This window comes from Cariama cristata, unplaced genomic scaffold, assembly GCF_000690535.1.
Source record: "Cariama cristata isolate BGI_N322 unplaced genomic scaffold, ASM69053v1 scaffold4576, whole genome shotgun sequence".
Taxonomy (NCBI): Eukaryota; Metazoa; Chordata; class Aves; order Cariamiformes; family Cariamidae; genus Cariama; species Cariama cristata.
The window spans coordinates 47,771-70,194 of NW_009623729.1; the positions used below are offsets into that span (position 1 = coordinate 47,771).

General features: G+C 38.7%; 1 protein-coding gene across 2 annotated transcripts in view; it reads right to left on the minus strand.

Moving 5' to 3' along the window:
- The window catches only part of LYST (lysosomal trafficking regulator), a 69,256-nt gene that overhangs the window by 42,819 nt on the left and 4,013 nt on the right, over window positions 1-22,424 (minus strand). For both annotated transcript variants that reach the window (XM_009702869.1, XM_009702868.1), the window contains exons 3-14: window positions 18,896-20,981; window positions 16,254-17,286; window positions 14,463-14,624; window positions 13,631-13,784; window positions 10,923-11,149; window positions 9,487-9,553; window positions 8,532-8,641; window positions 6,961-7,384; window positions 5,593-5,737; window positions 4,594-4,767; window positions 2,756-2,916; window positions 660-850 (exon numbers count right to left, since the gene is read on the minus strand). In XM_009702869.1, the coding sequence (XP_009701171.1) occupies window positions 660-850; window positions 2,756-2,916; window positions 4,594-4,767; window positions 5,593-5,737; window positions 6,961-7,384; window positions 8,532-8,641; window positions 9,487-9,553; window positions 10,923-11,149; window positions 13,631-13,784; window positions 14,463-14,624; window positions 16,254-17,286; window positions 18,896-20,981 (4,934 nt within the window). The remainder of the gene's footprint in view (window positions 1-659; window positions 851-2,755; window positions 2,917-4,593; window positions 4,768-5,592; window positions 5,738-6,960; window positions 7,385-8,531; window positions 8,642-9,486; window positions 9,554-10,922; window positions 11,150-13,630; window positions 13,785-14,462; window positions 14,625-16,253; window positions 17,287-18,895; window positions 20,982-22,424) is intronic.

Sequence of the window (22,424 nt, forward strand, 5' to 3'; positions counted from 1 at the left end):
AAATATAGCAGGCTTCACTGACAAGAAAGCTTTATTTTCTTCTTTTTCTAGTGTAACTATATTTACACCTGCATCTGGCATGGTTGTTTCAGCCAGGAAAGATGAGAAAAGCCAAGATCTGCCAGCTGGAAAATGACACTTCAGCCAAACTTGACGCAAACTTACTCCCTTCAAAACCCTCAAAGAATTAGGATGAAATCTTTCGCTTCCCATTAAAGCCAGGTAAACCCTCCTTTCTCCTCTCCTTTCAGTTTTAATGTAAAAAGGTTAACTAAGCTGTCCTTGGCTACGTTTACGCTAATGGAGAGAAGAGCTATGTATTCATCCTAGGGCATTTGGTGGTACCTGCTTATCCAGTAGATTAAATATGTAGTATTATAGATGCTGTTGTCAGAATCCAACCTAAAGCAAGATGAAATTGCCGCTCTCTGCGGAGTTCAGCTCCCACTGAAATAAGCGGAAAGAACCCTGCAGTGATTTTAATGAGAATTACATTTTTTGAAATAAGCGGGAAGAACTCTGCAGTGATTTTAATGAGAATTACATTTGCTCCTGCCTGCTCTCAGAAAGAGAAGCACTTTGGGAGACAGCAGGAAATGCATTCCCAGTTTCTTAATCAGTTCTAAGAGTTTAAGAATAATTTTTAAGTAGAAACTTACAATTAAAGGCCCAACATCCACTTCCTTTTTTGCCATGAAGAGCTCCTTAATTTGTTCACACTGTAGAATCTCTTTACTTATGTACTTAGAGCAATCAGTCAATGTTTTGCCATATTTACAAGGCATTACAGATGTGAAGTCTGGCCCACATGTGTACAAGTAAAATGCTTCCTCCGGTCCAATCTTTGCACCTAAAATCCAGAAAAAAGCTATTAACTATACAATAAAGCAAAATTCATACATTGGCTAGTAGACTGCATCAGAGACTTTACAAGGAAGATCACTGGCTGGTTTTCATCGGCCCTGCTGATGAAAAACAATCAGTACAGTCCAATGCTTGGTATTAGCTACTGTAGATCAGTGACTTTAACACATCACAGGCCAGATCAATTCAGTGGCAAAGGCAACTGAAACCAAGTCAGGAAAATGATCTGCATGAACCGAAGACCAACAGCTCTAAATAATCAATTACACTTTTTTAAACTGGAAAGTCACCTATCCAAGCCCCCTCAAAGTTTTCAAAGCATAGCAAGATTAAAGATAGCAACAACATGCTATGACATGATGGAGAGTTGGGTAAAGTCAGCAAGAAGGACACAACAATAGATCTGGGCTCCCCAGTTCAAGACAGACAAGGAACTACTGGAGAGAGTCCAGCGGAGGGCAACAAAGATGATGAGGGCACTGGAGCATCTCCCTGATGAGGAAAGGCTGAGAGAGCTGGATCTGTTCAGCCTGGAGAAGAGAAGACGGAGAGGGGATCTCATCGATGCTTACAAGTACCTTAAGGGCAAGTGTCAAGGGGATGGGGCCAGACTCTTTTCAGTGGTGCCCAGCAACAGGTTAAGGGGCAACAGGCACAAACTGAAGCTCAGGCAGTTCCACCTGAACATGAGGAAAAACTTCTGTACTTTGAGGGTGGCAGAGCCCTGGCACAGGCTGCCCAGAGAGGCTGCAGAGTCTCCTTCTCTGGAGATATTCAAAACCTGCCTGGACATGATCCTGTGCCACTTGCTGTAGGTGACCCTGCTTTGGCAGGGGGTGGGACTGGGTGATCTGCAGAGGTCCCTGCCAACCCCCACCCGTCTGTGATTCTGAAAAACTCACTACAACTAACAGGGAGGAAAAAATACAAAGATACGTAGGAAGCAGAAGGCCAAATGAACCTCCCTCCCCTTTCTGTACAGCACATCTCAGGTCATCTGTTTGTGTGAATGTAAATTCAGAAGAAGCATCCACAAGGGCCGAAGTCTGATGTACAGGTGCATGACAACTGTATAGCAGTACATCCTGGACACATCAATTACACTGGCTGTAGGCACATGGCAATCAGACCATGTAGATTCACTTGTCATAAATGTAAGCTCTACCTGGTATCTCACCTATGGCCCGCACAAATACGCTATTATCTACACACACAACACCTGCATGCACCACACACCCTGGCAAACCGATTTCTCTTGTGTAGTAGTCCTGACCAGGCCACTGCACATGAAGATATGCCAGATGACAACCAGCATGGTTCCAGCCTTCAGCACTAAGCAAACACCCAGAACTCCTGGAGAAAACTTTCCAAGGAGGGAAGAGAATTATACATCTAAGAAAAACCCAAAGTAACTTCAGCAGTTTCAGAAATAAGCATGTTTAACTCAGTATTCTGTGGTTCAGATTTTGTTTACTTTTTAATATGTTTTAAGTAAGTTTAGAAGCAGGTACGTGAAATCAATTTTCCTGCTGGGAAAGACTGAGTCCTTTAAGAAAAAACAAAACCAAAACAGAGCAAGTCCTACCATTTCTCCACCCATTACCCTAAGATATTATTTAAAGAAATTTCAAGAAACACTAAAGTAACTGGAATTGCCAATTACAGCACTAAAAATAAAGCAAGAGGATAGTGGCAGAAGGACACATTAGGAAGTACCCAATACTGCAACATTTGCCTACTTTCTCCCTGATACATTATGCTGGTAAAGAATGTATTGTTGCTTTTACTGTAAAAGCTTGGCACATTAAAAAAACCCAACAAATTAAGCCTTTGATCTTGGAGGGGGAAGAGAAAATGAAGACTTATTTTAGAAAAAAGCATACAAAAGTACCATTAAATAGAAGCAGATTTCCAAGATCCCATCTACCCGACAGTCGAAGCAATTCTTCTTGAGATGATGTACAGTGGCCAATCATACAAAATGTTTTATTACTGTCAGATGATAAGCTTGATTTCCTTGGTAGTGCATAATCTAAATTAATTTCACATTTCCTAAAAATACATATAAAGAAACAAGTTCAAATATTAAGAAGTGGTCAAAATTGCTATCTAAGGTATTCCTTTTAGGCTTAAAATAGACTTCAATATTTAGTAGATGAGAAGCCATGATGTTATCAACATGAAATTATTCAAGCCATCTTCAACTTCACTTCTAGGCACCTTAAAACTCAGTTACATGATGATGTATGTATTCAAATACTACAGAGAACAGAGGAATAGAGTCCCAACTAGGGTTGCCATACAGTCAAGATTTCCTAGATCTGAAATTACTTCTTCCTTCCCTCTGACCTGAAAGGAGAAACTGTATACAACACTATACACACTTCTAAACTACCACAGTTTTTCAAGAATTTCTACTATTCCTAGAAAGTCAAAGGCCTTTGAATATGCTAATAGCCATCATGAAAACTGTGGTTCACATATGCTGGAAGTACATTGAGGATTTGGTTATACCAGGGAATGCTGTTAGAGCTAGTGTGCTGTATAGCCACAGGCAATAAGCCTGATGCTTTCAGAAAGCATTCTGTTAACCTTATGTGCATTTACATGAACAGATCAATTGGACTGTAAAGGTCATCTAAAGCTTCCTGGAAGAGCCTAACTATTAGCGAATTGGCAGCTAACTACGTATAGAGGGACTTCATTAACTGCACATGTGCAGAACATTGTGTATTTTTAGTTTCCCCTATATCTCCATATTTGGACTTTATAGTGTATCAGCATGCACAGACTGCACAACGTGGGGGAGGAAATCAAATTGCTTAAAAATTAACTCTATGTAGTCTCAAGAACAAAGTTAAAAAAGTATTATACTTTACAATTTCAGGTTTAACTGCAGAAAGAAAAACTGCAACAGCTTTTTTCCCAGATAGAGTTTTATGAACGTCTTTAATAACGTTGCTTGTTTACTGACCAAGTTCTACAGGAAGAGTAAGGAATTTTTGTGATATATCTAATTGTTTTACAACATAGTGTTGTGACCATCAGCTTCATATTTGGGACACAAAGGAAGTCCTCATACTCTGGACTTTAGAAAGAAAGGATAAAAACTGATATTTATTAAATTTCCTTTTTTGCTAACCAATGAATATTTCAGGCACAGGCCCACCCAAACTAGCATCAGGTACCTCATTTAGGAGCACGAACCTTAAGTTTTCAGTGGCAGAAGTAGTACTTCCCTTTATCAGTTCAGATCTTGTCTGAAACTTTTTAACTTCTCCCCTCTCCATTTCTCAGTGGAGCAAAATGACTGCCTTCTCTCCATCTCCTCCTTATTCCTGCTTTCAACAATATTGCCAGTACCTGAACTATACCTCTTTAATTTGCATTCTTAACTTAACCAGAGACATTATGTCTACTGCTAACTGCATGCCATAGCTTTTTTTGGATCTTACCCAAAATCTTGTAGGACATACCTCACTTATTCATAATGAAGAAAAACATCGATGTCTGCATTGGTCCATGATATGAACTGAAGATTCTCAAAGCAATCAAGGCAATTCTGGATATTTCCAGGGAATTCCTAGCAGCCTAAGACACCCTACTTCTACCCCCAAGAGACTACTCAACTGTAACTTCAGCTTGCACCAAAGCAGTGCAGATGTTTTCCTACCAGAGAACATCTTTTTAGGAAAATAAATATCTAGGTACAACTAATGTACACTTTACCTCTGACCAGAAACCCACAGCAACAGCTTTCCATGGATATTTTTCCTGCCTTCTGGCTGCTGCAGATACGTTAGTGCCAAATGCTGCCACCTGCCCACAAGGAAAACATTCTCTGGAGATTCAGCCTGTGCCAGCAGACCAGCTTTCATCTCATCATTTGGATCCATGCACATACTATGAAAGCAACAGAAAAGGAAAAAACAAGTGTACGCATGTTCGTTTTCAAATTTGCATTTTAAGCCCCAAATCTGCAATTTTTTGGCCTCAGTTACTTTGAGATTGCATTCTTTAACTTTCACAGATAGTTTTTTTTAGTCACAATACTATATTTAGAGTGCTCAACATAAGCTAGGGAAATACTCACATTATGGTTTCAACTTAGTTATTTAACTTGTTTGCATGAATCTGCTCACATTTAAGGTAAGGATTTTATCTCAATTTTCCGTATACAGAGAAGTTAAATTCAGTTTACTTAAAAAATGCAAGTTCTTTGATTGCTGTGAAATAGTGTTCTAAAACTGCAGCTTTAGATCCATTTTAGGGATACATTACTTATGAGAACTAGATTAGGGCTAAAATGCGTTCAGAAGATTAAAACCAAGACTGTTGCAGTAAGTATTAAATAACACCAATTTTCACACCTGAGGTGTGAAAACCTACAGCTACAAAAGCTTTTGCTTATCTTCGCACATTTATTGTGTGGTTTCATTAGCACCTGAATCACCACCTTGCATTGCATTATGTTTACAACTGATCTTGCATTTTACTTTGAGCAGTTATTTACATATGACTACATGAAGCATGTAAGAGCAGAGACTAACATTTTAAGTAAACCTGTAGATTTGTATGCAATAAACTTACACACTGATGGCAACATCAAGTAAGATGACTCTACTATAGAAATTAGTTCTCTACTCTCCACCAGAATTCTCTGCAAGCTGCTACTAGAAGTAACAATACCTATGTTCACAAGACTGCTTTTGGACCAATAGACCATACCGAAATATGAATGCTCCGGTGTTCAAGTCTGCCCAGACTTGTATCATCAGTGCTTTGGAACCCAGTGAAATGATATGAATACAGCCATCTTCAACAAGTTTATCTCCCAGGCTTAGGTATTCCATTCCTATAGACTTTGTTTCTTCTAGAAATATAAACATGTTTATAGACAATTACAATATGATACAACAATGCCTGTCCTACCAGCTATCAAGGGTGAAAAGAAATAGTTCAGGTACTGCAGAGAATTGTTTTTTGTTTAGTTGGGGGTTTTTTGGTTGTTTTTCTTCCTTTTTTTTTTTTTAAACTGAGCTGACTAATATGTATTATTCTCTTCAGAGACCTAGGTCTCAAACTGAAACAGAGGAGCTTGACATTAACTCAGCACTTCACATGTTTTTGTTTGTAATCACACTAATTCAATGATACTTTCAACATGCCATATCATTACATTCCTATGTTGAACTGGCAGTCGTAGTGTGCACCAAGAAATCTTTAGATTTTACTTCACAAGTTATACTACCCTTTAAGGATGACCTTGCATCCAGTATTTTTACTTTACCAAGCAAAAGCACAGACCTAACAAAAGCAGCTCTAGCGAGTTCCAAGATTCAGGGTTGGGTTTTCCCTCCTTTTTTTCAAATACAGTAAAAAAAAAGTACAGTAAAAGGTATTCCAAGTGTTGTGATTGGGAGGCACTTGAAATAACTTAAGGAATTTTTCCTCCTACAAATTATAATCCAAATGTTCTGCTCAAAAGAGTTTGGGAGCAGGTGAGTCTCTACAAAAGTATAAACAGAGAAATGTTGTACAGCTATTGACATTTACAATGGCACACACACACACACAAGGGAAGTTCGAGGATTTATAGCACGTCAGCCTCAGGCTCTGACTTGATGGATTCAGAGCATCTTTTAGCTAGGAGTTCCAATATTTAAGTCCCAAATCCAAGATTTACTAGCTTGCTTTAATAAAGAGAAAGAACACAAAAGCCACTTGCTTCATCAATACATGAAACCAAATAAACTTGAGAGCCGTCTTTTCCCATGACCTTTCAGCTGGAGCATTTAATATTTTCTTCATCATAACATGAAGCAGCATAAAGACATTTTACTGAAGCTACAAATTCAAAGAGAATACTAAATTTCTAAGGAAGCAGGTATTAATCTAACTGAAGGACCGAGGCTGGAAGTGTTTAATGTATATGATACAATATTCAAAGAAAAATCAGAAAGACTACCACTCCTGTTCAATATCCTTCATAAGAAAAAGTTTCTCGCTTTTGTATGTGGCACATTGACTACTAATACTCGTAACCAGAATCCTTCAGTGCTGCCTAAACAGAAGCAGGAAGCACTACATCCTCACCTGTGCTGTCAAAGCTGTTCTCTCTCACAGCTACCAGTCTGCTTCTTCTCTTGATTTTTTTCCCTTTTTCTGTTGAACTCTCCGTTTCATGAGCACACTCCAGATGAAACCACAGTGAGACACTGAAGCCTTCAGACATGTGTGGCCAACAGTTTTGTCCAACTAAAGGCAAGTGAATTGGGGCTATGTGCCAAGAAGAAAGCAGCTGGTGACTCAAATTTTCACCATCTGCCTCTCTCTTACTTTGTGAAAATTTCGTTCTCTTTAACAGTCCAGCAGTTTTGCTGTTGGAAGTGCTAGCAGATTTTTGGGAAGAACTACTACTCAAACTTGTGCCATGCAGCAAAGGAAAGGCAAGGTACTGTAATGGGTTCATATAAACATTAGTTTCTATAATCTTCAATACACCCTTGAGTAGTATCTCCTAGAAGAAATAAACCAAACAAATGAGAAAAAAAAAATCAAACTGTTTACACCATATAGTCACATGTCACCTAACTAAACAGAACCCCACTCTTCATTTAAATTTGGATTCATGTTTTCCCAGCAGACATGGACTTCCACATCCAAACTGACACATATTTACAAAGCATCAAGCAGCAACTTCAACAGACTACGGCCCAACAGTTTTGGGGATTCAGTCAGTATGGATCCATCTTCAAGTTACCATGCTTAGGAATCAGCTGAACCACAGCAGGTGGTCATTGCACAATCTCCTCATTTGTTATGTGCTAACATTATTAACTTATGCCTCAACAAAAGACCCTCTCTTTCATTCCATGTTTGAGGCTGGTTAAGAAAGCACGTACAGGCCATCACTTTGTTATCACATAATTGCACAATTTCCTCATTTGTTATGTGCTAACATATTAACTTATGCCTCAACAAAAGACCATCTCTTTCATTCCATGTTTGAGGCTGGTTAAGAAAGCACGCACAGGCCATCACTTTGTTATCACATAATCAGTAACAAAACTAGCTGAGCCCTTAAGCCAAAAAGCTTCTGTGGTTACTTAGCCAATTATTACAAGTCAGTTTGTCAAAGATAGTTTGCATCTCCATGTTTGGTACTATTTCAGACTCCACAGTATTTTTTTTTATTTCCTTCCACTTTTGTCTACAGACTCGCAGAAAAATGACCAGATAGGTATTTCAACAGTATATCCTACAGAAGCAGTAGACTCCAGCGTTACACAAACCAATTTAAGACGGTTTTGAAAGTAATTCCTGCTACTAAAGCATTCCTGAAATAGTGAGATGCTTTATAACTTTAAGGAATGACTTCAAATTTTAGTATTACAGTGTTCTGTCATTGACAAGTACAACGTCAGTCTCCTCAAGAGGAAACTTGTTTTCTTACGCTGAAGAGTGTTCCCATGACTAACACTTCAAAACCCTCTCTTTTCTTATCTCCTATTTCCTTTTCATGTTTTGAGAATGAATTAATTCAACAACCAAATTTTATTCGCTCTGATCAGTTAGAACGTTGCTGCTAGCCTCCTTATTTCCCCAAATCCTTCATTTTTCTTCATTAAGCCTCTGAATTTTGCTATGTGCTACTCCATACATACCGTACAAGGTGTCTTCTCCAAAAATATCCTCAGAAGAAGAGTTAGCTCTTCTGAACACATCTGTGAACTCATCAAGGAAACTAACAGGTCTACCAGCACCATCTGACACACTAAAAATAAGGAAACAAAATAATATTCTTGAAAAGAATTTTTTTAAAGCTTTAGAAATTCACGTTCCATACTATTCTGAGGAAAGATTAACTTGGAATTCAGAGTGTTTTGTGAAAACGTTTTGAATTCAGGAAGCAGTAACAACTACAAGATGAATTCTAGAGCACTCCAACAGTACTTCCTGACACTATAATTCAAAATTTCATTGAACGAATCTAGATGGCTGCACCAAGTCTGGCTCCTACGTTTACAAAGTGGAGTCTGAAAGTCTGGGAACCTAGCATCTACCTTGCAAAGGCTCTCCCCACAAAGCCAGGGATCAAAGTCCTGGCATGGGTTTATATCATCTCCTGCTGTGGAGCAACCTCATTATGTGAAGCTACCTTAGGGCAAGGATTTAATTTGCTTCTACATTCTTGGATTAGCTAGGTGTTTTCCAATTAGAAATAAAACTCAAATCAAGGCATCACTAAAATCTGTGTTACAAACAAATTTGAAGTAAAAACTTATGTTGTGATTCAGTTAGACAGATTCAATCAGTAAGATAACTGCTATTTTTCCGAGAAATGTTTGTTAACAATTTCACCCTAGCGTTTATGATTTCAACTATCATTTTCAGATCTGCCAGCATGTGTTCAAATAATAGATTTCTACTAGCTCAGAAATAACCCTGTATGTACACATAAGTTAGATACCTGTCGCAAGTTAAAGAAGCAGCTGTAGAAATTCACACGTCAATGAATTTGCTTTGCCAATTTTGCACTTGCATTGTGATCTAAAAATTTGAGTGTGTATACATTAAGTTATAAAAACAATATTTAAGTTACTTAGACCTTGAACTCACCACGAAAACTAGATTCCGTTTGCGTCAATATATTCAGAAACCCTCCCAAAAGATGTTTAACAGCTCCCTGTTAAAAAAATACAGGGAAAATTGATATCTGAAGAATATACACCAGCTCAAAGAACTAAGAAATAATTTATTTCCATGAATTCTTGTCTACTGTTGATTTTAAAGATAATACCAGTTACTTTAAATTATGGAAATATTTTTTACATGTGCTAATGTTTTGTACATGTTTTGTACAGTTCAGTTGCAGAAAAGAGACTTTGAAATCCAAATGATTCTAGAAAGAAACCATTGAGCCATTACCAGTTCAGCAGCTGAGATCTCCCTTGTCCTCTCCCCCATAAGAGAATTACAGGATTTGACAGGTTGTGACAAAACGCAGCATGTTAGTATATAGCGATGCAATACTGAAAGCAAATTCAACCTTTCCAAGCTTTTTATGCAAGATTAAAGAGTAACCATCAAAGGAAAAAAAATAAAAAATCAAAGCCGTGTACTTAAAGAGCATCCTTCACAAATTCATCTTAAAGGTAATTTGAAAAAAATCTCTAAATAGAGCTATTAAAAATCTCTAAATTGATTAGTCTGATAGATTGCTCTTTCTAAACGATATCGAAGAGTAATGCAAATGACATTATTTTTAATTATAAGTAATTTCATGTGTTGAAGTTCAGAAAAGAAATACATGTGTGCTAGTAATTTAAAGCTAATAATTCACACAAAGAATTGGAGTGCTGAAATAAAACAATGTTTTACAGCTTAAACCAAAAGCACGAAAGGAAAGCACTAACTTTGCTTCTTAGTCAAATGATTATATAAACAAGCACTTTAAGCTTAGATTACTTAACCATATTTTCCTCTTTTGCAAAAGAGGCATACTCAATTTAGTTATTAAAAGGCAAAAAACCAAGCTAACCATCAGATATTCGAAAGGATCATGAGGAGTTCAACATATGCATAACTAATTTCTAATATGAACTTATGAAGAATAAAAGCATGAAATATTTTTGAGGTACATCACTGAAAGTTTCTAAAAGTATATACTGAATACGTATAAATCTAGAATGTTTACATGTATACATATACAAGACGATATTTGCTTTTTTCCTCCAATGGCCTGATGGTCATTAAACCTGTATCTATAGCTCTAGTGATTGAACAATCTTGATAAAATAACTGGAACTCAAAAGCTTTATAGGTCAAATATCTCTCGATACATTAGTAATACATTAGTTAACTATAGTTTCTGGTAACTTAAGCGCAACACAGCTGGCAATATCAGTCGCTTACATTGTTTCAGGACTGATCAAACGCCATACCAAGTAACAATACTTTTGAGATCACTCTGTTAGGTATACTGGTACTATAAAAGTGAAGAAAATAAGATACACAACTGCTAAGCTGTTGTCTTCATTCAATACCATTTTTACCTGTTCTATAAGTACAGTGGCATTTCTCTCCTTCTGGCGGATGATTTTCAGGCAGCTTTGGAATACATGAGCAAGCACATCTAAACTTGCATTACCAGCTGAGAGCAAGTTTAATTCTAACATGCAGATTTCGGGATACATTAATTCTCCTTGATTCATGTTTTCAGCTAGGCCATTAAAATAACCTGAAGGACCAGTACATCCTGGTTCTGCCTTTGTGTCAGCTCCTGAAAAAAAACAAACCCACACACTTGTCTTATTGAAACTTACTCAGCCGAATACAGTTTGCATGATTTAAGCAGAACATCCAAGGACATACTTGCTCCAACTTTCTCATAGGTACAAACCAAAAATAGTCCCTAGCTTATAAGCAGTTTTCAGAAGTTAGTGTAATCTATTCTGCTTTAGATTTTTGTATTTTCCTGCTAATACAGAAGGGCAAGGATGCAGTTTCTCCCATTACATGCTGTGAAACTATGTGCCTTCATTTCCTGGGAACTAGACATGCATAGTAAAGAAATATGTGGTACATGAAACATGACAGTAAAATCATCGTAATAGAGCCTCAAGCTTCTATACAGAACTCTGAGCCTGCCAAGAAAGGAGATAAATTTAAATTATTTTATTTTATCTTAAAAGGTTGGAGGAAGCAGTTATTTAGTTATTTAACTCAGAAAGTGCACATGACAGTATCTGCATGACAATCAAAAAAACATTTAAGCCTCTCACATCTTGGAAGGACTTTAACACGTGTTACTTAGATTTGGTACAGACATATGCTTCGTGGAAATATCTCAGGTTTAATTTTTCATTCAGAAATGCTTTTTAAATGTTGTATATCTGTTGATAAAGCCAAGTCACACAAGTAAACAGCAACAGTTGAATGCAGTTCTATTAAAGGCTGTTACTGCTCACGCTGACATCATACAAGAACATAAGCATCCAGATGTTCAGCACAAAGGAAAAAAGCAAAGCAAATTGATGTTCAGAATTAACTGCACAAACAGAATACAGCAAGAGATGTGCACATCAGTTGTTGAATGAATATAAAGAGATATATTCTGTTACAAGGGGGCTATCACAAGTCAAATGAAGCATGGGATTGGGAAAAGCCAGCACGGATTCACCAAGGGGAAATAGTGCCTGACAAACCTGATCCCCTTCTATGACAAAGTCACCTGCTCAGTTGATGTGAGGCAAGCAGTAGACATTGTCTACCTAGATTTCTCCAAGGATTTCGATGCAGTTTCCCACAGCCTTCTCCTAAAGACACGGATGCATTATGGTCTGGACAAGCAGTCTGTGCAGTGGCTGGGAACTGGCTGAGGGGCTGCACCCAAGGGTGCGGTGGTCAACAGCTCCTTTTCACACTGGCAACCTGTCATAAGTCGGGTCCCCCAGGGATCGATATTGGGCCCAACGCTGTTTAACATCTGCATAAGTGATCTGGATGATGGGATCAAGTGTACCCTGATGAAGTTTGCCAGTGAAACCAAAGTGAGTGGGGAAGTGGACACTTCGGATGGCAGAGCCACCCTGCAGACAGACCTGGACAGACTAGAAGAGTAAGCTAACAAGAACCTTATGAAGTTCAACAAGGACAAGTGTGAGGTCTTGCACCAGGGAAAACATAATCCAGGAGCACAGCACAGGTTGGGATCTACCCAGCTAAGGGAGCAGCTCTATGGAAAGGGACCTGGGGGTCCTGGTGAACAATACCAATGAGTGAACAGTGAGCTGCTGCCGCAAAGGCAACAGGGTGCTGGGTTGCACCAGCAAGGGCATCACCACCAGAGAGAAATAACTCATTATCCCACTCTACTCAGTGCTTGTCAGGCCACCTCTGGAACAGTTTTGTTCCTCGCTGTACAAAAAAGCTGTGGGCAGGCTGGTGAGGGTCCAGAGAAGCACCACAAAGATGATCAGAGGACTAGGATGCCTGCCATGTGAAGAAAGGCAGAGAAAACTGGGTTTGTTCAGCCTTGAGAAAAGATGGCTTAGGGGAGACCTTATCATCATGTTCCAGTATTTCACGGGTCACTACAAAGAAGATGAAGAGTCCCTTTTTACAAGGATTCGCAGGGAAAGGACAAGGGGTAACGGGTACAAGTTACTGCTGGGGAGATTCCAGTGGGACACAAGAGGAAAATTTTTCACAATGAGAACAATCAACCTTTGGAATAATCTCCCCAGGGAAGTGGTGGATTCCCCAACACTGGGCACTTTGAAGACCCAGCTGGACAGGGTACTGGGCCATCTTGTCTAGACCTTGCTTTTGCCAAGAAAGGCTGGACCAGATGATCCTTGAAGTCCCTTCCAATGTGGTATTCTATGATATAATTAGACTATCTAGTTTTTACCAGATTGTAAACGCTAAAAAACTGAGCATTGATTTTTCAAACAAACTACTGGTAAGCATCTCTGGAGAAAACTGCTTCTAGACCACAATAATACATTTCAGTAACATGATTTTAGAGCAAGAGTCACATAAAGCAAGACAACCAAGACAGAATAGTTCGTGTAACACTCAGTAAGAATATTCATCACCTCTCCATCTGTAACTGCATTCTACTGGAAGTAAAAAAGTTAAGCTACTTCTATCTGTTAAATGTCTCTGATGCCCATTCTATTTTTGTCCATCTCAAAAGACAAGCAAGCTTTGCTATGTCATAAAGACTGCTTTGTATATTCAGAAAGTTCATATTTACCTTCATTCTTCGTTTCACTATCAGAGTTACTTTCACTGTCTGCTTCATATCCTTCCTCTTCAGCAAAAAGTTTAAGACTACAGCACTGCAATTCTTCAGTTTCTTCAGAAATATCTCCAGGTTGTGACACAGGCTCCTTTTCAGTGTAATGGGTCTGTGTAACAAATCAAGCAAATTTACCTTCTTTGGTCAGCAAATCAAGTAATTTAGAACCTTCCAGATGCCTATTTTCTCCAAGTCCATTGGCAAAAGAAACAAATTAGTCATATACTTTCAAGAAAATTGAGATACTTTAAGAATACTTCATTCTTACATAAGAAATGGATTCTGCAAAGATGGAATTTTTCTTACTACCTGACCAAAGCTTCGGTAAGCAGGTGGCCAATGCATTAAGAATAGCTGTGCTTCCAAAAGCACTATCACCATAAACATGCACCTTGACATTCACTCTAAGGTGAAGATATGTCTGCACCCACTAAGGTCAGTCAACATCCCCATTTGAAGCTCTCCCTTTGAGAGTTTGTCGCACTGCTGTGGGATGAAAGAGTGAAGAGAACATCAGGTTTCAGGTACGTCCGTAAAGCGTAACACAGCTTGCTCCTTTTTGGGGCATGACTCATTTCTGAGCAGTAAATGTGAGGACCATATCAATAACCACCATTTAACTCACACACTTACATATGAGAATCAGAGAATTAATCTTCAACAGCCACAGTAAGCAAACACATTTAAACACATCCTAGTGAGTTTAAAAACAGACCCAAACAACATAAACCTGACTGAGCAAACCTTGCAGTATTTAGAATTAGACTACTTAGTTGCTGTCTCATACCTTCTCAATTTTTTCTTCAGAATGATCCAGATCAGCAGAAAAAGTGCCCAACGCAACATGAAGCAGTGAATCAAACAGAGGCTTTGCCAAGTCAGTTTCTATCACTTTTGATTGAGCAAGTTGCTCTCTTATTTGAAGCAAGATATCATCCACAGAGGTATGCTGTGTTTTGGGGGAGACAAACATTTTGATTCATGTTATTCTGTTTTGGCTAACAGAAATGATCTAGTATTTTCATTTAAGAACTTTCCCTTCCACCTACGCTAATCTGACTTCTCAGCAAAAACCAGACTTCATCCAGTCTCTTGCAGTAAAAAAGATCCATCCTATTTGTCATGACAGATTTAGTTGGCTAAGCAATCTGCATGCTGAAAAAAAGCCTGGCAACATGTGGTTTCCCAGCATTGTAAGTGAAAGCACTGTTTCAAAAATCAACATCTCTGAAACAGTTCCAATACACAGCACATTCAAACCACACCACAACATGACTAGAGGTTAACAAGACAGAGGGTGACATGTCCAAGTTCACAAAATAGCAAGCGGCCCAGACAGAACTCCAATTTCCAGTTCTCTCCTGTACCTAACGCCTCCTGCTTTTGTGACCAACAGCCAAGTAAAATTCAAGATAGCAATTAAAACACTAAAGCATGGTGAAGGTGTCTTCTGTGAATTAACAACTTTTTGTGGAAGACTGAATTAGTTCACCTCTAAGCCTTAAGTAATAGTTTTGTCAGCTATCTTTTCAGTACCTGTGCTTTTTAATACTCTTCTTCCTCAAGTGCCATGCTTTGCTCAGAACTGTCATCAAGAACATGACCTGTGAGTCACTATGTAAAACTCACGCCTTGCCTACGCAGCTCTCCTTCAACCCTACCTCTGCCACATGGGTTCTCCATGGAATACTTTATAAAAAAAATAAAATCAAAGTCTCTCCCACTATTCAAATCCCATTAGCTCAGACAGCCTCCAGAAAGTGTTTGACTGGACAAATGGACTACACAGGGGAAAAAGAAAAACAGTAGAAAGAGCAGGCCATAACTGAACAGAAAAAATACAGGCATAGCTAGCCAGCAATTCCTAGCTGTTGACATCCACTACTGCCTTTGTAGTCAGAGGAAGCCATCCCTTTCCTCTAGTCAGGCCCATTTTATGCACAAAAACAAAACCAAAATCTTCATGTGCCAGGATTACACTCTGCCATGGGACTCAAGACAGTAATCCAGAAAACAGCATTTGATGCTGAGTTCAGCCCTTACTCATATTGACCATGCTGGCCCAAACTGTAACAAATACATGATCAATGAACCAGAAATACAGTTCAAAAAGTAAGCAAGGTAAAAGTCTCAGCCAGCCTGGATGAATCTGCCACTCTGGAAGGTTCTCTCCCAGCCCCCAAGAAGCAGGGAACTGGGATGGACAGGGATCCAACCCAAGAGAGCAGGGGACAAAGATCATGTTGGAGAACAAGCCAAGGGGTACAGGATCCTTACCAGCATCTTACCGAACACAAAAAGTGACAAGTTGACAGATGGGAAGATGCCTCCTCAGAAACAGCAACTGCCAGTTTGTTCATCCTCCCACTCCCATTCTTTCATGCCTACTGACCACTACCCCTGACTACTAAGCACATCATTTAACTGTATGCTTCCACTACTACACAAAAAAATACAGTACCACAATAAGAGCATAAGCTTTTTTCATCTCTAAAAGAACTTTTGACTAAATTCCTGTTAAAATAATATTGTATGTAACAAATATGAGTAAAGTAAGCTAAGGGAAGTTGCACAGTACCTGATGAAACATCTCTGCTTCCATCTTCTGCTGCATGGTGCTTGCACTGTGTAGACAGATTGTCAGCAGAGCTTCCAGAAGTCTGATACCTTGAAGTGCCCACTCAGTCTCTTCTCTTACAGAAGTCTTTATCCCTTCAAGACTGGCAACTGAAGTAACTAAAGCATATTCCCTACTCAGAGAGCTGTCGCAGGAGACACATTCAGACACCAGCTGTTCTGCACCAGCAAGACAGCCAGAACTATCGAGCTCCAATTGTGTCACCTCTCTGCTTTTAGCCAACTGAACAGACTCATCCTTGTTGAGGAGCTCACCATGAGGACTCCCATGTGAACTTCTGCTGCTTTCACTCAACGCTCTCTCCTTCTTTTCTGGCTCCTTTTCCTTATTTCTGGCAAGACCCTGAATTATCAGAATTAATAACCTATGGCATGCTTCAAAGCCTCCAAGTCTGTGGAACTGCCTCTGGAAAACTGAACTACACAAATAGATGCAACGACACATGGACCAAATATCTGCAGCCCTGTGAATATGTTCCAGAGAGGGCAAAGTAAGGCTTTCCAGTGACAGATACGGTAATTTGTGGCCTAATGGCTCACTAGCTGTACTATCATATCCTGACGTATCTTCAGAGTCAATAGCTGAATCCAGATCACCATCTGCTTCTTTACTTACACATAAAAAAGCAACACAGAGGAATAGGTTTATTGTGTTGACGTGAATGTCTTGGCTCACAACCTTTTTCTTTTTTGGGTAAGCCTCTTTCAAGCCAGCATAAAACTTGCTTAGGCTTTGAGGAACTTCTGAAATAGCATGCTGGCTACAGAGAGAGGCAGGTAAGTCAGACATAGATTCCTTTTGTTCGCTGTTCAGGTCCTCCAGCTCTAGCGTTGCTTGGTCTTTCTGCTGATCACCAAGGCAGAGTATTAAAGTCTCTAACACTTTCAAAGAATGGCTTCTTAAAGTATCTAAGTAATTTAGCTCAGTCATTTGATTCACTCCATTACAACTCAGAAACAAGTCTCTAATCATCCTGCAAGAGAAAGCATAAGAGAGTTACCTTATAAATTAGCCACAAATTCATGTAGTTCAGATGACATCTTAACCAAAAACAATCCTGTTCTACACACCTGAGTAATACCACGTACTGATCATGCTTACAGTAATTGCTACAAATTACAGTAAATTGTAACTTAAAGAGAGGAGGAACTTGTTTGCAGTACTCTAGAATCCCAAGAAAGCATCATCCATCTGGCAGTAGAAAATTCAGGGTTTTTTGTAAGATAATGTAGGAAATATTGATTAACCTCTAAAATGCAGATGACGAAGATGTATGATGTTCAAAATATTAAAGGTGTTTAACTTTATTTATGACATTTGCTGTTTAGTGGTACTTCCTTCCCCTAACTTTTTATTTTCTATTTTACTAGCTATGTCTACTAGTTGCACGGATGATGTATTTCAGATAGAATTCGGGAATACATTTCAAGGACAACTTTTTATGCAATTGTTATACCAAGATGTCCAATGTTAAAAAACCTTTCAGTATATTTTTCCCTTCTTTCTACTCCCCAAGTATTACGTTGAGTTCATACAGAACTTGGGGTGATGATCTGTTAAGCTTCTTAGTGTACTATGTTTGCTTGTAGACATCCACCTTCCTTACCCTCCCACCTCCTTCCCACAGGGTCAGCTTTTACTGTAACCGAGTTACATACTCTAGAATCAAATGAATCATGTACTTGTATATTCCCATCTTTAAGCCAGTAGGAAATAGGATATCGTAAACTTTTTTAATCTAAACTGTACTTCTCTTGTCTCTTTGCCACTAAGTGCACCTTCAAAAATTAATAGCTTCTGATACGATTTAGGTTAGGATAAAAGTGAAAAATGTATTAGATAATCCCTTACATAAACTGAAATACTAGTTTATTCTTTGTAATTGTCTCAGATAACCCTACTAAATTCACTTCAGTTTATCAGGACTACAGTACAAAAAGATCAGCATCTTTCCTGGATGAAAGGACAGATTCACATTCTGAATAAAGGTCCATATATCATATTAAACAACTATTTCACCCATTCAACAATAAATAGGAAAGTTCCTATTTCATGCCTTGGAAGAATGTTTAAGGCTTTTTTAAAAAAAAATGTTTAAATGAACAGGATTTTGTAAATCAGCAAACAGTTATTTCAGGACAAGCAAACCTCTCAAGTCTTATTTTTGACAGGTGCTTTCTATGAAGACTGTTCTAGAAAGAAAAGGGAAACAGATCAGAAAATTAAGTAGTCTAATTCCCACAGAAAAGTGACATGTCGATCTGTTCCAACATTCCTGACTCACTTTAGCATAAGGAATGAAGAAGCAAAAAGCATGTCACATTGGAAAAAGATTTTTATTTGTTTCTACACACTTTGGCTTGTTAAAGACCATAACTCATCAGTAGACAGCCCTCACCTTCTGTGATCTACGAATCTAGGATTACATCTTACGTTATTCAGGCATTTCCTTGCTGCCACCTCTGCAATATCCAACTGCTGCCTACAGTCCAAATAAAACTTAGGTTCTGATCAGTAACAAATACACAAAGCTCCGTACATAATTAGCATATCACCTATTAATAAACAGAAAATCAACTAACCTGGATTTAAGCAACACAGGGAGTGTCTGCAAATAAATCTGAAGTACTTCAGGAGGTAAACGCTGGCTATGGTAACTGCATGTGTGTTTATCAGCTGTAGTTAGTCCCAGTTGTTGAGCATGGCAAGCTAGCTCAACCCCTCTCTGAAGCACAGGATTATAAACACAGTTATATAGTTTCCACTGGACCACTGCATTTCCCTTTTGAATTAAGTGGCAAATATGGCTTGCAATCTGCATGCCGCGTAGTTTGTCTTCTTCAAAAACAACATCCTGATAAGCTTCCAATGCATCCCATCTCAGCAACATATCTTCAGATCCGCTGCTAGGCAGGATTCCCTGAACTCTGCAAGAGGAACTAGATGCGAGACCAGCATCACTAGAGTTGCCCTGCAAGGCATCTTCCAGCTGAGCAAGTTGCTCACAGTCAACAGTACATATATTGCATGATGCTTGTATAATTTTTGGAGAAACTTCTGCTCCACCCAGCTGATCCAATATAAACTTGTTAAGAATGTTCAATATGTGCTGTTGAAAGTTTTTTAATATTGGTAGCTTGGAAGCATGAAGCAAGGGGACAATCACAGACTTTGGGTCCATACAACAACATATACCTACATTATGTACACCCGAGAGAATCTGAACGCAGGTACTGCTCAAAGAAACTTGTTGCAGCAAGTGCAAACACTGGTGTGCACAAACAGCAATGCAACAGCATCTGTCAGGATAATGAACTTCTCCATCAGCAGTTTCAAAGGGGGTTTTGGAAGCTTGGTTTTTAAAAGCAGATACAGAGAGCCCAGAGAGATCTCTGTGGTGATGCATGAAGTGGGAGTACTCACATCGTCTGTGCCTCTTTCTTGTACACATTGATTGGTGGAGCTGCTCTGATTTCACTTTTTTGACAGTGCTGATGATTTTCATGATGCTGTTGATTAGGGCTTTCAGATGCTCTGAGGCTTCCCCAGTTACTCCCTCATTCTTCATACACAGCCATTCCATTTGAAGCACTGTTACTTCAAACAGCTTAAATCCCTGATGCTGTATGAACTCATGAACCAGATCTATAGCTTGGCTAAAGTAGAATGGATTAGAGGCTGCACTTTGTAGGCAGCAGATCAAAATCTGCAAGACCCCTTCTATAGCCTCAGGTAGAAGCAAAGCTCTGTGATGATATCTAGAAAATACATAGTCATCCTGAACCGGCTGCTGTAGTGGTTTTTTGTATCCTGGAGCAAAAGGATCACGTTGCTTTTCCAGGCAAATTCTGATTTTCAATGCTGCTTTAAGTAAGTCTGTTAAATTTCTTCGCAAATTGTCAGGCATTGTTTCTGTATTGCTAATGTCTAAAGACATAAGATGCAGCACTGTCCGAAAGAGCATCCGTTGGATGAGAGCCACAGGTTCTTCTGTCCACCCTGCAGAAACTACTTCATTTTCTGTGCCACTACTTACATTGCAACAGTCCCCAAATCCTGATAAGAACTCAGTCAATGTGGGCACCACACTAGCTGAAAGAGCAGAACTGTGATTCAAAGTAATATCAAATTTGCACACCTTCTCTAGGAGAGACAGTAAGACATGGCATAAGTCAAAAGGAGAGTTATCCTTGTTGCTCTCAGCAATTCCTCCGGCTGGTTCATTCAAAACCTCCGGGTTTAGCTCATGTGTTGGAATAATTTTGCTGGAATTTTCTAGATTAGGGGCATCAGGATGAGAATTTGGTACCGCTTCTGCTGGTAGGCAATCTCTTCTAGGTACAAGGCAGCTGTCCCTAACTGGATGTGTTAAAAAAGGCTGCAGTAACTGGGAACGTCCGTGTTTTGTTGTTACGGTAGTCTTGTCATCAGAATTGCCTTCTGAATCTGAAGTGGACAGCTGAGATCTTCTTGCGTCTCGCACAGAGTAACAATGGGTGGTTTTGCGCAGACGACCACTTTTTCGAGATCGAAGATTTAGTTTTACAGAAGTCTGAAGAGATGAACGAGCGCTTCCATCTAAGCCTAGTTTTTTCTGATTAGATCTCACAGAACTCGAATTATTCTCTTTGGTCAGGCAGATGTCTACTGTAAAGGGTATATTAAAATCTGTTGAAACAGAAAGATAACAAAAGAACATTAAAGGAACATTCAGGAACATTATAATACTTAAAGCATTTTCCCTAATTTTATAATGTAATATTTCCAGCTTAAAAATATGAAACAAATTCATATCTTATAGGTCCTGGATTTGCAAATACCCATGTCTGACATTTTTAGTATTAAAATGTCAGCAACAATTCATGTTTAGGAACTACACTGACTATTTTCAAAGCCTAGACAAATCAGTTCATTTTCTAACTAGAGTTAGACAAAAATGTTCTAGATGTCCTAACACTTTTTTGTAGGCACAGCTATTCCACTCCCTTCTGAAGAAAAGATGTTATCTATGTAGACAAAAGGACTTTTTGTTAGGCAAAGGGAAGAAAGTTTAGTCTGAAAATCTTTTGGTCTGTTACAGATAAGATAAACGAACAATATAGTCATACGCCTCTAGTCTGAATTTAATTGAATGTAACAAGTTAGACTTACCAACACAGTAGAAGTAAAATATCAATTAGCAGGATACTCGCTCTGCAATCTCCTCTATTACTTAGCTATGGAAGCAGTTTTAGGCAGTTACTCAAGCAATATTTACTTTGTCATATTCAAAGTCTCCCTATAAGCATTGCCAAACAGCCCTAACCCACAATTAGTGGAGAAAAACTCTAAGGGGAGGAAAAAAGACTTTTTCAACTTGATGACCCATTGTCATTGTTTGCAACTCAGCTGCTATAGGAACCTGGGTGCACTAACTCACAGTCCTCTTAGAATGCATAAAGAAATTGTTAGTGTACTAGCAGTAAAAGGAAAAAAAAATTTCTCTACTTTGAAACAGTAGAGATCTTCAAGTATACAGACTTCAGCCTTTCCTTCAGCGTTAATTGTTCCAAACACAAAAAGTAGAAATAAAAGTAGTGGATTTTAAAATAGTCAGGAACAAGAGGGAGACGGAAAAGAATAATGTTTAGGGTGCTGCATATTCCCACAAAAGCCAAGTCAAGACAAAAAAGCCTTTCAAGTACGTGGTATAAAACAGCAAATATAAAATTTAAATCTGATTCAATGGGCAGGATGATTTTGAAGAATGAAATGCAAGTACTACCAAGTTCATTTGTATCAGTAAACTCGGATCATAAACTGTTAAAAAAGCAGGCAGAAAAAACCTCTATGTTCTTGGATTAAATCCATCGTCATTTTTCAGTTGCGACAGAACTGTATCTGGATGCTTTGGGCAGTAAAATACCTAGCATAAAACAACTGCAAGTAGCCACCATCCAGTAAGTTCCATATTTAGAAAAAATGTGATAGTTAACAACCGCCCGCACCCCCACAAAAAGCCAGAAGCCCACATAATAGCTACAAACATTAATCAAACCCAAAGAAAAGATGCTTTCATGTGCAAGTATGACTGTGCCTTGCTGTTTCATAAAGTCATAGTTCTGATGCTTA